The sequence below is a fragment of the Stegostoma tigrinum genome, chromosome 21, assembly GCF_030684315.1.
Source record: "Stegostoma tigrinum isolate sSteTig4 chromosome 21, sSteTig4.hap1, whole genome shotgun sequence".
Taxonomy (NCBI): Eukaryota; Metazoa; Chordata; class Chondrichthyes; order Orectolobiformes; family Stegostomatidae; genus Stegostoma; species Stegostoma tigrinum.
In genome coordinates, this window is record NC_081374.1 from 17,331,072 (window position 1) to 17,346,541 (window position 15,470).

The 15,470-nt window shown below is 40.5% G+C and overlaps 1 protein-coding gene across 2 annotated transcripts in view; it reads left to right on the forward strand.

The window, feature by feature from the left end:
* The window catches only part of rassf5 (Ras association domain family member 5), a 110,578-nt gene that overhangs the window by 31,481 nt on the left and 63,627 nt on the right, over positions 1-15,470 (forward strand). The window contains exon 1 of one of the 2 annotated variants that reach the window (XM_048553278.2): positions 10,334-10,879. The exons of the other annotated variant lie outside the window; for it this stretch is intronic. Coding sequence (XP_048409235.1) covers positions 10,781-10,879 — 99 coding nt within the window. The 5' untranslated portion in view covers positions 10,334-10,780. Of the gene's footprint in view, positions 1-10,333; positions 10,880-15,470 lie in introns of those variants that run through there. 2 annotated transcript variants of the gene reach the window in all.

Here is a 15,470-nt window from a genome sequence, read left to right on the forward strand (position 1 = left end):
AGCCAGAGACCTACTTCTGAAGTCATGGCATGGCTTTTGGAGACAAGGGCTAAAAATTGAATATGAATTATGATGCCTTTATGTAACTTGAATTTCTCACCAAGAGAAGATGCAATTTGAGCTATCAGACTACTAGAATCATTACCTAATGCAAACTATACAAATATGTATTTTAGTGTCTGGATGTTTCTGATAGCTGTCTGGAATACAGCCCACTAAATCCCTTCAAGAATATTTGCTCAATCTCGGTGGATAAAGTTGAATGCCCATTGAACAAGGACAGAAAGGGAACTATTCCACATCTGACTTGGGTAAACCTGAGGGGAAAATAGAGCTGAGAGGGTAGCCAGAGATATTCAAACCACTGCTTTTTTTAACAGTGGTTTGCGTATGTTTAACCATTCATCACAAACATCCCACCTCATGTTAACTACTTATAATCTGAGCTTTCACATGCAATTAAAAACCTGCAGCCCTTGGACTAACTTCAGTTTTGACTTTGTATTCGTAATATGCAGATGCTGGAAAGCTCCAATGGTTCAGACTGTCTGCGGAGAGAAACATGAGTTTTGTGTTTCAGGTCAATCAGGAAAAATAAAACAAAGGTTTTGAGTGGAGGAGGCAAGAAGAACAAAGGAGGAGGTCAGTGACAGGCCCTGGAACATTAAATGAGAAAAGACTTTAGTGATATAATAACCAGAAAAGATTACAATATATATGGTAGATGTAAAAGATTGTGACACCGCAAGGAAGAAGAGAGCTACCCTGGCCAATATTTACTCTCCAAAAATATCAAAAACACAGACTATTTTATCGCAGTGCATTATTGGTTCTCACAATGCACAGCAAGCTCACACGTACAGTGCAGTTTGCAGCATTTCCAACATTTTCAACAATGATTACAGTTCAAAATTGTTATTTGCTGTAAAGCACTTTGAAATGTCCATCAGTTGTGAAAGGAACTATTTACTAATAAGCCTTTTGTTTTAAAAATAGCAGGACTGGAAATCAAGGTTATGTTATTCTAAATAAACATTTGATATTGACAAATACACTTTACAATACAAGTTCACTTCATAAATTGTTTTAAACATCTTTGGAATTGACATCCATACATATTGGCAACAATCTCATTTGATGTCCTACATAACCTTGAATAGTCGCAATCACATAGCTAAGCCTGGAGGAGGAAATTGGTCATGTGTGCATACTGTACATGACTGGGGAGAAATGCATTTCATTAAAGTCAACAAACATGGAGCTGGAAAAGCACAGCAGGTCAGATAGCATCCAAGGAGCAGGGAAGTCAATGTTTCAGACCAAAACCCTTCATCAGGACTGAAGAACCCAGAAATAAATAGAGGGAGGGGTGTGGTGCTGGGTGGGAGGGTAGGTGGGATGGAGATGGATGCAGGTAGGGGCTTATTGTGGTTGGTCAGTAGGAACGGTGGAGCAGATAGGTGAATCGGAAGGTGGACATGTTGGGGTTGGAGAGGTTTTGAAGTCAGTGAAGTTGATATTCGGGACATTGGGCTGTAAGATCCCAAGGCAAAATATCAGGGGTTCTTCCTCCAATTTACTACTAAATAAAAACTGAAAGAACTGCAGATGCTGCAAATCAGGAACAAAAACAGAAGTTGCAGGAAAAGCTCAGCAGATCTGGCGGCATCTGTGAAGGGAAAAAAAAATCAGTAAACACTTTGAGTCCGGCCACCCTTCCTCTGAACTGTTTTTCATGGATGTATGAGTTCTGAGGAAGGGTCACCAGACCTGAAACATTAACTCTGAGTTTTTGCTTCACAGATCCTGACAGACCTGCTGTGCCTTTTGAGCAATTTCTACTTTTGTTTCTCCAGTTTACATTTGGCTTCACTCTGACAGTAGAAGAGGCCAAGGATGGACATGTCACCAGGGGACTGAGAGGGGGAGTTAAAGTGGATGGCAACTAGAAAAGTGGGATTGGTTGGGCCATGCAGAGTGCAGGTGCTCTGTGAACCAGTGTTTGAATCTGTTTGTTTTCCCCGATTATAGAGGAGAACACATCAGGAGCAACAGATACTGTAGATGAGTTTATATAAAGTGCAGGTGAATCTCTGCTGGATTTGGAAGAATTGTCTGGGGCCTTGAATGGAGGTGAGGAGGAAGGTGTAGGGGCAGGTGTATCACCTGCTGTATTTGCAGGGAAAGATACTGGGTTTGGTGGGGAATGTAGAGCTGACAAGGGAGTTGCGGAGTGAACAGTCACTGCAGAAAGTGGATGGGGTAGGAAGGGAAATTTCTTTTTTGTAGTGGGGCCTGCTTGTAGGTGGTGAAAATGTCAGAGAATATGTGTTGTATTCGGAGGCTGGTGGAGTGGTATGTGAAGACTAACGGGGCTCTATCCTTATTGTTGTTGGGGGAAGAGGGTTTGAGGGCAGAAGTGCAGAAAATGAGGGAGATGCGGTTGAGGGCATCGTTAATAACAGGGGAAACTACACCCCAAAAGTAGGAGGCTCTTCAGGAATCCCTAGAGTAGAATGCCTCTAGAGAGCAGATACTGTGAAAGCAGAGCAATTGTGAATATGGGATAACGAGAAGCATGAAGCAGTACTGATACAGTGATCAATGTATCAAAGGAAGCGGTGAGGGATGGTACTGGTGTAGTTGTTGAAGAGGGACAGTTTCTCAAATCCTGCAAAGAGGCAGGCATAGCTTGGGACCATGTGGGTCTCCACGGGCACCCCTTTAGTTTGTAAGAAGTGGGAGGAATCAAAGAAAAAGTTGTTGAGGATGAGGACCATTTCTACCAAGCGAATAAGTGTCGGTGAAGGGGGACTGTTTGGACCTTTTGGGAGAGGAAGCAGCGGAGGGCTTTTAGGCCATTTTTGTAGGAGATGAGGTGTTGGGGAGCCAGGGAATTGCAAGTTTTGGAAAAGTTGAAAGGCATGGGTTGTGTCCTGAATGTAGGTAAGGAGTTCCTCGACCAAAGGGGTAAGAACAGAGTTGAGGTAGGAGATGAGCTTGGTGGAGCAGGAGCAGGCAGAGACAGTGGGTCAACTGGGGCAGTTGGGATTATGGATTTTGGGTAGGAGATAGTTCCTCAACCCTGCAACGCCCATTTCTATCAGGTTGGAGGCTGTAGATGAGAGATCTCCCAAGGTGCTATGGTTGTTGATGGTCTGGAAGATGGCTTGGTGATCAGCGGAGGGCAGTGATCAAGGGAACGTCAGGAAGAGGTGTCGGAGAGTTGGTGTTTGGCCTCAGCAATGCTGAAGTCAGTTTTCTGTACTAGCACTGTGCCCCAACCCTTATCGGTGGGTTTATGGTGAGGTTGGGATTGGAGCGGAGGGCTTTGTGTTCCTTTTGGGGAGGGAGAGATTCTGGTGATTGATAAAAACTGAAAGAACTACAGATGCTGTGAATCAAGAACAAACGCAAAGTTGCTGGAAAAGCTCAGCAGGTCTGGCAGCATCTGTGAAGGAAAATAAGTGGTAGTGTTTCGAAACATTAACTCTGTTATTTTCCTTCTCAGATGCTGCCAGACCTGCTGAGCTTTTCCAGCAACTTTGCTTTTGTTCAGGTGATTGTTGCAGTGGCAGTTGGTGACGGAGGTCGCAGGAGGGTAGGAGGTCGGGAGGATGTGTCCAGGAAGATGGAGTCGACTGGAAGAGCGAGAACTCTTCAGCAGTGAGTGGGTTGGAATCTCATCCAAAGGTATGGGCGTGGAGGCAGAGGTGGCAGAAAAAGAGCTTGACATTGAGGCATGGACAGAATTCATTCACAGATGGCTGTGGGGGAATGAAGGTGAGGCATGTGATTTTACATGCAGATCTGATGGATTACTTATCGCTAATATGTTTTCGGTGATATGAAGCAGGTCATTCAGGTAGATGCACTTCAAGTATTAAATAAATCAAGACCTTTTATTTGGATTAATATGTGCAATTAATCTGGTAAGTTACATTAAAAATAATCCTTAAGAGAAGGCCTAGTGGTCGTTGCTGGGCTTGTAATCCAGTAATGTTCTAGGCAGCACAATTTGAATTCCACTGTGGCTGATGGTGGGATTTAAATTCAATAGAGAAAATCTGGAATTAAAAATCTAATAATTATTATTATTCCATTGTCAAATGCTTTTGAAATCCCATCTGGTTCATTAATGTTTGCTAAGGAAAACTGCCTTCCTTACCTGGTCTGAACGCGCGACTCCAGAGACATAGAAATATAGTTGACCCCTTTTCTGCCTCCCAGAAGTGATCTTCGCAAACTACTCCATTGTCTTAATGAGTAGAAAGTCTAAAAGGACTAAAATCGGATGGACCACGTAGCGTCAGACAAGACACACAAGAAATGACAATGGCAAACACAACCCTGTCGATCCTGCAAAGTTCTCCTTACCACCTATTGGAAGCTAGTGCCAATGTTGGGATGGCCTACACATGGAGATGAGTCAATCCACAGTCTGACATAGCGATACTCTCAGAATCACACTTCCCACAGTGAATCAGACAATGCCATTGCCATTCCCGCATATGTCTTGTCCCACTTGCAGGACAGACCCTGCAGACGTGGAGGCACAGTGATATACAGTGATTAGGGGTTGTCTGAGGAATGTTTACATTGACCGTGGACAACATGAAGTGTTATGACATCAAGTTTAACTTGGGCAAGGAAACTTCCTGCTGACTACAAAATAGGACTGCTGACAGTCCTTGTGCAGATGAAGTCCTGTCAGCATATGAAGACTACTGGCTATCATGTTGCATGAGCTGACAGGATAGACAATGAACAGATATAACAGCTGAGGACTGGGCATTTGAGATGCTGTGGGACATCAGCAACATGGCCCAGCATATCCTGAAATCTACCATTACCATCAAGCCATTGATCAACACTGAAGAGTGTAGGATAGCAAACTACACACAGCATTTGCAACCATCTTCGGCCAAAAGTTGTGAATAGACGATCCATCTCCGCCTCATCCATAGGTCACCAGCATCTCAGATACTAGTCTTCAGTTATTTCAATTTAGTCTGCCTGATTTCAACAAATGGTGGAGGCACTGGATATTACATAGGCTATGGACTCTGACATCATTTCTAGTAATAGTCCTGAAAATGAGCTCCAGAATTTTCCACCCTCTAGTCAATCTGATCCAGTAAAGCATCGACACTGGCATTTATCTGACCGTGCAGACAATTGAGATAGGGGTTATTCAGTCCACAGAAGACAGGGCAGTAATTGGCTGGGTTAGATATGCCCTATCAGTCAGTCTACATTCATCAAGGAAAGGATGGAAAGTGTCATGAATTGTACTTTCAAGCAGCGCTTGCTTACTAAAAAGTGATCACTGCTCAGTTCGGTTCTCTCAGGGCTAGGCAGTTCCTGACCTCCATTGTAGTGTTAGTTCAAACTTGAACAAAAGACCTGAATTCTAGAGATGAGGTGAGAGTGGCTATTCTTGACATCAAGGCTGCATTTAACCAATTGTGGCATCAATGTGGAAAGCTGTCCACTGATTGGAATCACAGTTAAGCACAAAGGAAAATGGCTTTGTTTGTTATAGATCAGTCATCTCAGCTCCAGGACTTCACTGCAGGTTTTCCTGAGGATAGTTTCCTAGGCCTAACCAAGGTCCGTTGCTTCATCAATGACCTTCCCCCTCGCCCCACATCATAAGATCACAAGTGAGTATGTTTGCTGATGATTGTATAATGTTTAGCACCATCCATGACTCCTCGGATACTGAAGTAATCCACATCCAGATGCAGCAAAACCCGGATCCACGTTTGACCATATAAGTAACAAGTAGCATTTATACACCACATGCATCAGCTAACTATCACTCCTAATAAGAGAATCTAATCATCGCTCCTTGACATTCAATGGTTTACCATTGCTGATTTTCTTTTTAAAAAATCCGTCCCCAGGATGTGGGTGACACTGGACAGGCCAGCATTTATCACCCACCCCTAATTGCCTAGAAGGCTGTGGGTCTGGCTGGGTAAGGATGGCAGTTTCCTTCCATTAAAGGTCATTAGTAAGCCAGAGACATTTTGGCAACAGTTTCATGAACATTTTAAACCTTTAGTTCCACGTTTTTCTTTATTCGAATTCTACCATCTGCCAAGGCGGAACTTGAATCATGGTCTCCAGAGCATTACCTGGGTCTCTGCATTTGTAGTTTAGTGCTAATACTACAAGGCCATGACCACCTCTTGGGAAATCCCCCACTATAAATGCATTGGGAATTACCATTCACCAGAAATTGAACTGGACCAGCCATGTCAATATAAAGACTACAAGAGCAGATCTGATGCTAGGAATTCTGCAGTGAGTATCTCAAACCCGGACACTCCAAAACCTGTCCATCATCTACCAGAATACGCCCCACCTTCTTGGATGAGTGCAGCTCTGACAACCCTTCTGGCTTGACACCACCCAGGACGAGGCAGCCCGCTTTTTTGGTCCACATCCACTCCCTTCATCATTTGGCTGTCAGTAGCAGTTGTGTGTACCATCTACAAAACGCAGTGCAGAAATTCTCCAAGACTCCTTAGACAGCACTTCCCAAACCCATGCCAATTCCATCTCGAAGGAGAAGGACAGCAAATATCTGGGAAAACCACCACCTGTCCATTAAACACTGACCCAGCCAAATGATGTATTTCTGTTGACCTTTACATGGCAAAATTGAAAAGTATTTCTAAAACACTAAGCTTAACAAAATATGTGTACTTTGTGCAATAGAACAATTGCATAAGTTTGAGTAATTTAATTGGAGCTCATTGTGCTAAAGCTGGATCTCTCTCTCTTTTTCATCCTTTTTGAATGAGAACTTGGGTTCCTATTTTTCCTTCCTATCTACATTCATTTTTCAAGTTACCATAAATCTGCTTTTCTCCCAATAAAAAGGCAACAATGATTGTTACTTTGAAGTGTTGTAAATTGATGTACAAAATGGGGCTGAATTAAAATTTCAACATATTCTGCAACAGGAAGTTTGCAGAGGCCTTTAAACAGAAGGTGTATTGTGGTGGGGGGAGTTCCCAGTTTTGTTAGTCCCTCATTTTCATCCACTTGCAAGTAGGACAATTTTGCTATTGAGACACATTTTAAGTTGGATTTTCAAACTCTGGCTGTCTCTACAAAAGCATTGTCGATGTGAAAATACACCAGGGAAGTGAAGATTGTAATTTAAAGAAGTACAGAAAGAAACTGTGAATTCTTTTCCTCTTAATGTTGTACGTAGTCATTTTTGATAATTCATAAGGAAAGTAATATATAGCATTTGGATATTGTATTTTTTTGGTATATTTTGTTAAGGCGTGGAACAGCTGTTTCATGAATGAATTCACTTCCTTGAACTATGGAAAATTTATCTTAGATTAAATAAATTTAAAAATGAGTATAGGCAGAGTTTTGTGGCCATAAACCATCAACTGACATTTTCATGAACTATTCAAATTCCAGACTATTAACAGCACCATGAAAGATCAACTAGAGATGGTTAGTGTATTGTGCTGATGGAAGTCCAATGTTAAATTCATGACAGCTCTCTGATGAAGGGTCCAGGCCCGAAACGTCAGCTTGTGTGCTCCTGAGATGCTGCTTGGCCTGCTGTGTTCATCCAGCCTCACATTTTATTATCTTGGAATTCTCCAGCATCTGCAGTTCCCATTATTTCTGAGTTAATGTGATGCAGCATGTTGACTTCAAATTCAGTCTCACAATCCAAACATTAATCAACAGTAAGCATGAGTAATCTTGTGCCACAAACATTGATTTTCTTTTCCGTTTCATTTTTTCCTGAAGCCATTTTTTTGATTGTCTTAAAGATACTTCACAATGAATCCACATATTGGCACACTAGCCAATAAGTTCCCTACTAAATCTCCAGAGATATAGGCCTCTGTTAAACTTTTTTCTTACTTGATAGAGGTGGGGACTTTAACAGTAAGTAATTCCTCTCTCCTACCAGTGAAAGCCCACCAGGCTGAGCCAGCAGACATTGAGCAGACTAGTGAGCTTCTCATTCTATCAAGCACTATGCAACAGAGGTCTCTGCATGTCTGAAGCTGGTAGCCAATTGGGCAGCCGTTGGGAGCTGGAGAGAGTTGATGGAGTCCTACAGTATGTTGCCATGAAGACAGCAACTGGTGAGAACGACTGATCTAGGTATAGGGGAAGGGTGGTGGTGGTGAGGGAGTCCAAAAGTTCTCCTATCCCTAATCCATGTTCTGAATTCTCCCCCAGAGATCTTTTAAATAGCACGGGGCAGAAAGCTTCCCTGCACATGGACCTTACCAGTCAGAACTTTATTATTGAGTTGGTGGGAAGAACGTGGCTAACTAAGGTGCAAATCCATCCCATTATTTCCCCTTTCTGCCACTGCCTAGGAAGGGAAAAAATCCTTCCTGTTGGGTTTTTTTATGGCTGGTTCATAAGATTGAATAATTTGTCCATGCCCTCTTAAAAGAAACTGTGAGCTTTGCAGGGACCTCTCAATGGTTAGAGCTCAACAGCAGCTATTGCTGCATCAGAGGCTATAATCTCAAACTTTTGCAACTCAGTTTTGAGAAGCTCTGATGTGGACTGTTTTTAACTGCACACAGGGTAATATTAATTAATTTAATTAAAGAATTAATCCCAGTTTAATCCTAATTTGTAGATTATATATAGTTTTCATTATTTTCCCCTGTGCATTTCCAATTCTCAAATTTTAAAGACGTCAAAGCATAGCACTATAGCTGCTGGGTTCCTTCTGATCACTCATTTTAAATGTAATTTCAATAGATGTGATGTAATCATCCATAAATTTGCAGTAGCCAAGTCGCATTCTCTATCATAAAAAAAATCCACAAGTGTCCTGCCAGCAGAGGTCACTTCCCTCTCCATTGCCCATTAGTTTAAGGCTAATTTTAGCATCTGACAGGAACTCCGTATGAACTTGGATTCAAAAATGAATGTAGTAGTTCAGATGTGAAATCAAGATGCTGCTTGAGCCATTGATTGACTTAATCCTCAGATCATTGATTATGTTTTGCTAGCCTATGGCCCAATGTCACGCTTGACTTTGATTTCTAAGGCAGATGTTATGCGTTCATGTCAGGGACAAAAGATTTGGATATATCTCGGCTGATATTTAAGTGCAATATTGAGGGATTGCTGCATCTTCAAAGTTGAGCTGGTTATCTAAGAGTGACTGGTGAAAGTAAGGAGTTTCTGATCTCCTAACCAACAATTATGCCTCAGAAACTGAAACAGATTATCTGGTCATTTGACCTTCTGTTGTTTTTGAGCCCTGGTAGGACAAAAGTGACTGCTCTTCAAATGTATTTAATTGTCTGTGAGGCGCTTGCATTTCCTGAGAACGTGAAAGATGCCCTATAAACTTAGAGTGCATTCTTTCTGGTTCAGCTTAAATTGCTTTGAAAAGCAATGGCAAAATTGAGTTTAATGGAGATATGACCTTTAAAAGTTAACGATGTAACTAAAGAACAGGAGCAGGCCATATAGCTTCTCTGGCCTAGTCAGCTCAACGCTAATCTAGATTTTAACTTTTTTGACTATTGAGTTCATTCTCCGCTAATGAGGAATTGAGCTATTTCAGCAGGAGTAACTATGACAGGATTTGCTTTCAAAAAACATTTAAAGTAACCATAAAAATGCCTTCTTTTGACAGTTTTTCATTTTTATTGTTTTAATTGAACTTTAAACTGGTAGATGCAAGGCAAATGTTCTGATAAGGCTCCTACATTAGGGAATTTTGGGGGGAAAAAAACAAACTCTGGTATTATTATTATTACATTTCGAATGCTACTTAGCTAAATGCAGGCTATATTTGCAATGTAATAGATGCAGTGTACTTTTATAAACTTAAAACATCAAGTATTCCTGTCAGTGATGCAACGTACATTGTGTCATGTTTGGAGATTTTGCAAGACTTTTAACCAAATGAGCATTCCTGTCAAAAGTGTTACAAGCTTGTGTTCACATTCTGCAATTAAAAATTATGCAAAATGATAATGCATAATGGGCTTTAAGTGTACAAGGAATAAAAAACAAAGTGAGTTGAATTCATGAAATAAATTGCTGATTATGATGTGGAATAGAATTAAAACTGAGTATAAGTATTTATATGTTTAGCCTCTAAAAAGATGACTGCTGGCAAATACAATACCACTTGCATTTTCTTGAGAATTTCATGACACTTAAAATGGCTGTAATAAATCAACATGTATGTTTGAATTTAATATTTAAATCTTGCAGCAGGAAGTGGTTTTGCTTTGTTGAAACACATAGAAGTAGAAGGCAGGAAGGAGCTGACCTCACTCAGCTCGTGTATGCATGCAGATAGCTGATTAGCCACAGATGGTGTGCAACACAGCAGCCAACAGTTCCACGGTTAGACTGTCAACTACACTGTTAAGCGGGCTGTCAGCAGTGACTTTCTATATGGCAGTGAAAGATAGATACACAGCCCATGTGTGAATAAGTAATTTGGTGACAGAAGCGAAGACATAAAGCGCATAGAGGATTAAGTTGCTAAACATTAACAACAACTGAAGTCAAAGCAAACAGCTGCTGCTGACCCAGGAATAGCGAAGACTCTGCGTGTGTTGTATGATGCCCTTTTCCTGCCTCACGCAAAGTAACTCCTGTTTGCATTGCGAAATCACAGTACAGTGGACCTGTGTTTAAAGTGGTCGGATCTGTTAAAAGCACACTAAATCCTCTCGGATATTCTAATGATTTTTGAACACCAAATTAAGTCATCGGATGACGTGGATATACCAGTATGAGCAGTGGATATTGCAGCCTAGATGAAGACTTAGAGTATTTCTTTACTGCTAAGACTTCATTCTTTAGGAAGCCTCAGAACAAGCATTTAGAAAAGGTAACATTTTTCATATATGATTAAATTAACTGCTCTATTGACTTTGAAGTTGGTAAGAAGTCCAAGCTTTCCCTCAAAAGATTTTTGCAGTTATAGCAACCAACTAAGCGATATAGTACACAAAGTTGTCATTAACGTTGAAAGCAAAGTAGTAACCACAACTGATTGGCAGTAACTAACCTCACTCAGCTCAGAAATTGTTCTGCATTAATCAATATTTTACAAAATTGGACAGTGAAGGTAGATTTTTGAAATTCAGATTGATGCTAATTTCATCCAGTTGGCAATCAGTCTATTTACAAGAATTTATTTCAAATACTTGTTCAAATCATCTTTTGTATTTTTTATAACACTGGGCAGCAGGTGTAATTCAATTTTAAACAAATTGAGGCAAATGAATATAAGCAAATGAATATGCTAAGAAATTAAAAATGAAGAAAATCTTGGGTTTGATAGTGGCCTTCATGATCTACAGATGTTCCAAGTTCACGTTAAAGCTTTAATTTAAGGTATGCTTTTGGAAATGTAGAAAATATTGTAAAGTAGGAAATGTAACATCTGATTTAAGCAGAGCAAGACCCAACTAACATTAGAGTGATAATGACTAATTAAATTTAATTTTGTGTGATTTAAGCAATAAATATTGGTCAGTACTTTGCGATTCCTCCCTTCCTCAAAATAGAATCTTCTTTGCCCGCCTGGAATAGCAGACACAGCCTCTGTTGTATTTGAAGACTACCATCTCTGATAGGCCATGTTGCACTCTATACTGCGCTGGAGTATCAGCCTCAACTTCTGTGCTTAAGTATGTTGTGGGATTTAAACCTACAATAGTCTGACTTTGACTCTAGACTGATCACTGAGCAATGTTTGTGTTTTTTGAAAAAATATTTAGAGATTTATTAATAATTAAAACTTGAAACTATTTGAAAGATTTAACAATTTGTTTTCAAATACTGTTTGCATACAGTACTGCTCATACCAGCACATTAAACTTTGTACTGTTTCTTGGATAAATATTTTGGCTTTTTAACAGGCCACGCTTTCAACATTTGAAAGTAAAAAAAGTTGATATCCACTGTCAAATCTAATGTTGCCAGTTTTCTGAGAAAGAAATGCATAATTCTTGAAATTATGTGCAGTATATTAGCTTCACTAAACTATTAATGGAGCCACCTTTAAAAGTGTTTTTTTAGAAAAGCCTACTGGAACATATTAAGCACAGGGAAATTACCTAAAACGGTATTGAGACTGCTTTAATTTTCCATAATTCTTTCTCTAGCAAAGTAAATGTGTTGAATATCTTCACCCGAAAGAGTATGTAAAAGTAATAATGATACCATCACTAGTTAATTAGAGTCCTCCTGAATAATAATGTCATGATGAGTAACAGACTGTGGATTCCAATCTCTTGTGTGCTATTTCATGTAAACTCTGATAACTTTATACAAAAAAAGGTACTAATGCAAGCATCTAAATAAACACTTACTTAAGTAGGTGATATGACTTCTGCCGTGTCAAAAATATGACGTTTCTTTTGCTTTGCATTTCTGCAGTTCCTTCCCAGCAATAGTCTTAAGGCTGCATTTCTAACGTGCTTTATATCACGTCAAAGAACTTTATTTGTGACTGGTCATTAGTATGAATAGTCAAAGTAGAAGGTTAATGTAAATGATGCCAAAAAGTCGAATCAAGAATGGAACATTTGAGACTTTAGGTATAAGAATTTTTTAAAATGCTATGTATGACATTTCAACTCCTACATCCTTGCACACAAATTGCTCATACCATTTCATGCTTCAGTAATGAGATTAGCAACTAGAATGCAAACAGATTTTAATCAAATGTATGGTTGAAGAATTCTTACATTACTGAAAGTTTAGTAGTCTCCTTTTTAATACCCATTTAAGTATTGGTCATCTATTCATGCTGAAGTCATAAAATTGTCCTTCTTGTAGCCAGTGAATCTTTTGTGCTTTCCATAGCCTTATTGACTAATGTCCTATAGGGCAGGAAATCAGCCATCCTTACCCGGACTGGACTACATGCGGTTCCAGATCCTCTGGGCAATTAGGAGTGGACAATAAATGCTGGCCTAGCCAGTAACTCCTTCATCTGTGAATTAATGTTAAAAAAATTAAAATTCATGGAGTTCCCAAAGTGTATTTCTATTATCTGTGCAAATGGTTCAGAAATCTCGTTCATGACTGGTGTGTTTAACTCCACTATTTTTAGTTTGAGGAATTAAGAATTAACTGTAGAAAATCGGAACAGTGCAATTAAAATATCTTGAAACCCAATACACTTAAAAGGTTGGAATCATGTTGTTTTGAGAAATTAACAGTTAGAAAGGTAAGATTTTTTGACAATGGGATTACTCAGCTAGAAGCATTGTGTCTGAAAAGATGTCCAGAGGCAGTATTCAGCAAACCCTAGGATAGCACCTAACAGACTAGTCATCGTGGAGATGGGCGGAGCTCACTTCTTTGGTTTCAGTATAGTTGCCTTTCACGGGAGAGGAATGAATAGCACCTTTGAAGCTGAGAGACTGCTGAAGCAAGGTGTAGAGCTGGATGAACACAACAGGCCAAGCAGCATCAGAGGAGCAGGAAAGCTGATGATTCAGGCCTAGACCCCCCCTTCAGAAATGGGGGAGGGAAAGGGGGTTCTGAAATAAATAGGGAGAGAGGGGGAAGGTGGATAGAGGAGAAGATAGGTGGAGAGGAGACAGACAGGTCAAAGAGGCAGGGATGGAGCCAGTAAACGTGAGTGAGGGTGGAGAGTTAGGGAGGAGATAGGTCAGTCCAGGGAGGACAGACAGGTCAAGAGGGCGTGATGAGGCTTGTAGGTAGGAGATGGGTGTGGGGCTTAGGGTGGGAGGAAGGGAGAGGTGGGAGGAAGGACAAGTTAGGGAGACAGGGACAAGCTGGGCTGGTTTTGGGATGCAGTAGGGGGAGGGGAGATTTTGAAGCTTGTGAAGTCCACATTGATACCATTGGGCTGCAGGGTTCCCAAGTGGAATATGAGGTGCTGTTCCTGCAACCTTCAGGTGGCATTGTTGTGGCACTGCAGGAGGCCCAGGATAGACATGTTGTTGTCTGAGGAATGGGAGGGGGAGCTGAAATGGTTTCTGACTGGGAGGTGCAGTTGTTTAGTGCTGAAGCAAATAGGTGTAAAAGACTTCTGGAAACAGCAGTTTTGCTGTTAGCAGACTCCAACCAGTGCTCAGAAGTCACAAGGAGTTCGTCATGGCAAAAATGTAGAGATATGAAGAAGCTCTGGGACAAAGTGGAGCTGGAGGAATACAGCAGGTCAGGCAGTATCAGAGGAACAGGAAAGTCGACATTACAGGTGAGGACCCTTCCTCAGAAGGTCCTGACCCGATACCTCAACTTTCCTGCTCCTTTGATACTGTCTGATCTGCTGTGTTTCTCCAGCTCCACTTTGTGTTGTCTCTGACTCCAGCATCTGCCGTCCTTGCTATCTCCGTAAGAATCTCTGGGAGTCATCGATGGTTTGGTGCAGCTCAGTGAGGTTGAGGAAATCCATGAGCATTATTTGCTTATTGTTATTGAGAAAAGTTGTAACCTGGAAAATTTAGCTGCAGCTTGGTGAAATGAGCTTTTTGATAATTATGCCTATATTTGGATGTTTTGGGAGAAGTCTTGAGCCCTGGGAAACTTCCTATTGAAAGATTTGGACTACACAGCCATGAACAGTCGTTGAAGCAATTCATGTAAGAGACTTTGAGGGCTTTCTAAGACAAATCTTCAGAAATGAAGAATTAGAAATCCTTTTTTGAAATAACTCTACAGAGGCCGGTAGTCTGTCACCAAGTCAGCTTTTATTTTCAGATGAACAGTTCAAAACTACAGAACTGTCTCCTGCAGAGTCAGGTACCAGAATGTCAGTACCCTGATACTCAAGCTTTTTATGTCAGTCCAGATTAACAACCCTAATCAGAGAACTTTTATTCTATGAAGTCCATCTGGCTGACCTCATTACAACAACAACACTTTTGGAGGCAGAGTATTAGTGATCCACAGTGTCCCTAACAACTGTCTTCACTCTTCTGGCCATTTAGAGTGAGGCCTATGTGATGTTCAACCACAGTTTATCTGTTAACTCATGTTTACCTCATGCTAATCCTGGAAGTTAGTATTTAGTTTTATATATGAAGTAAATACAGTTTACAATAATTCTTTCTTCTATGTTGTACCTGTATAATCATTATTGCTTATGTTTGTTTTGTTCAAGTTTGTTTAAATTTGCCCTAGAATGCTGGTACTTATTTTCTTTGTCCTTGGTTCTTGCACACATTATAGAGTCAAAGCATCATACAGCATGGAAACAGACCCTTCGATCCAACTGGTTCACGCCGACCATGTTCCTAAATTAAGTTAGTCCCATGTTCTTACATTTGGCCCGTATCCCTCCAAATCTTTCTTATTCATATACTTACCCAAATGTTTTTTAAATTTATAACTGTACCTGCACTCACCACTTCTCTGGCAATTCATTCCACACACAAACTGTGTAAAAAGTTGCACCTTGAGTCCTTTTTTTTCCCCATTCTTTCTCCTTTCACCTT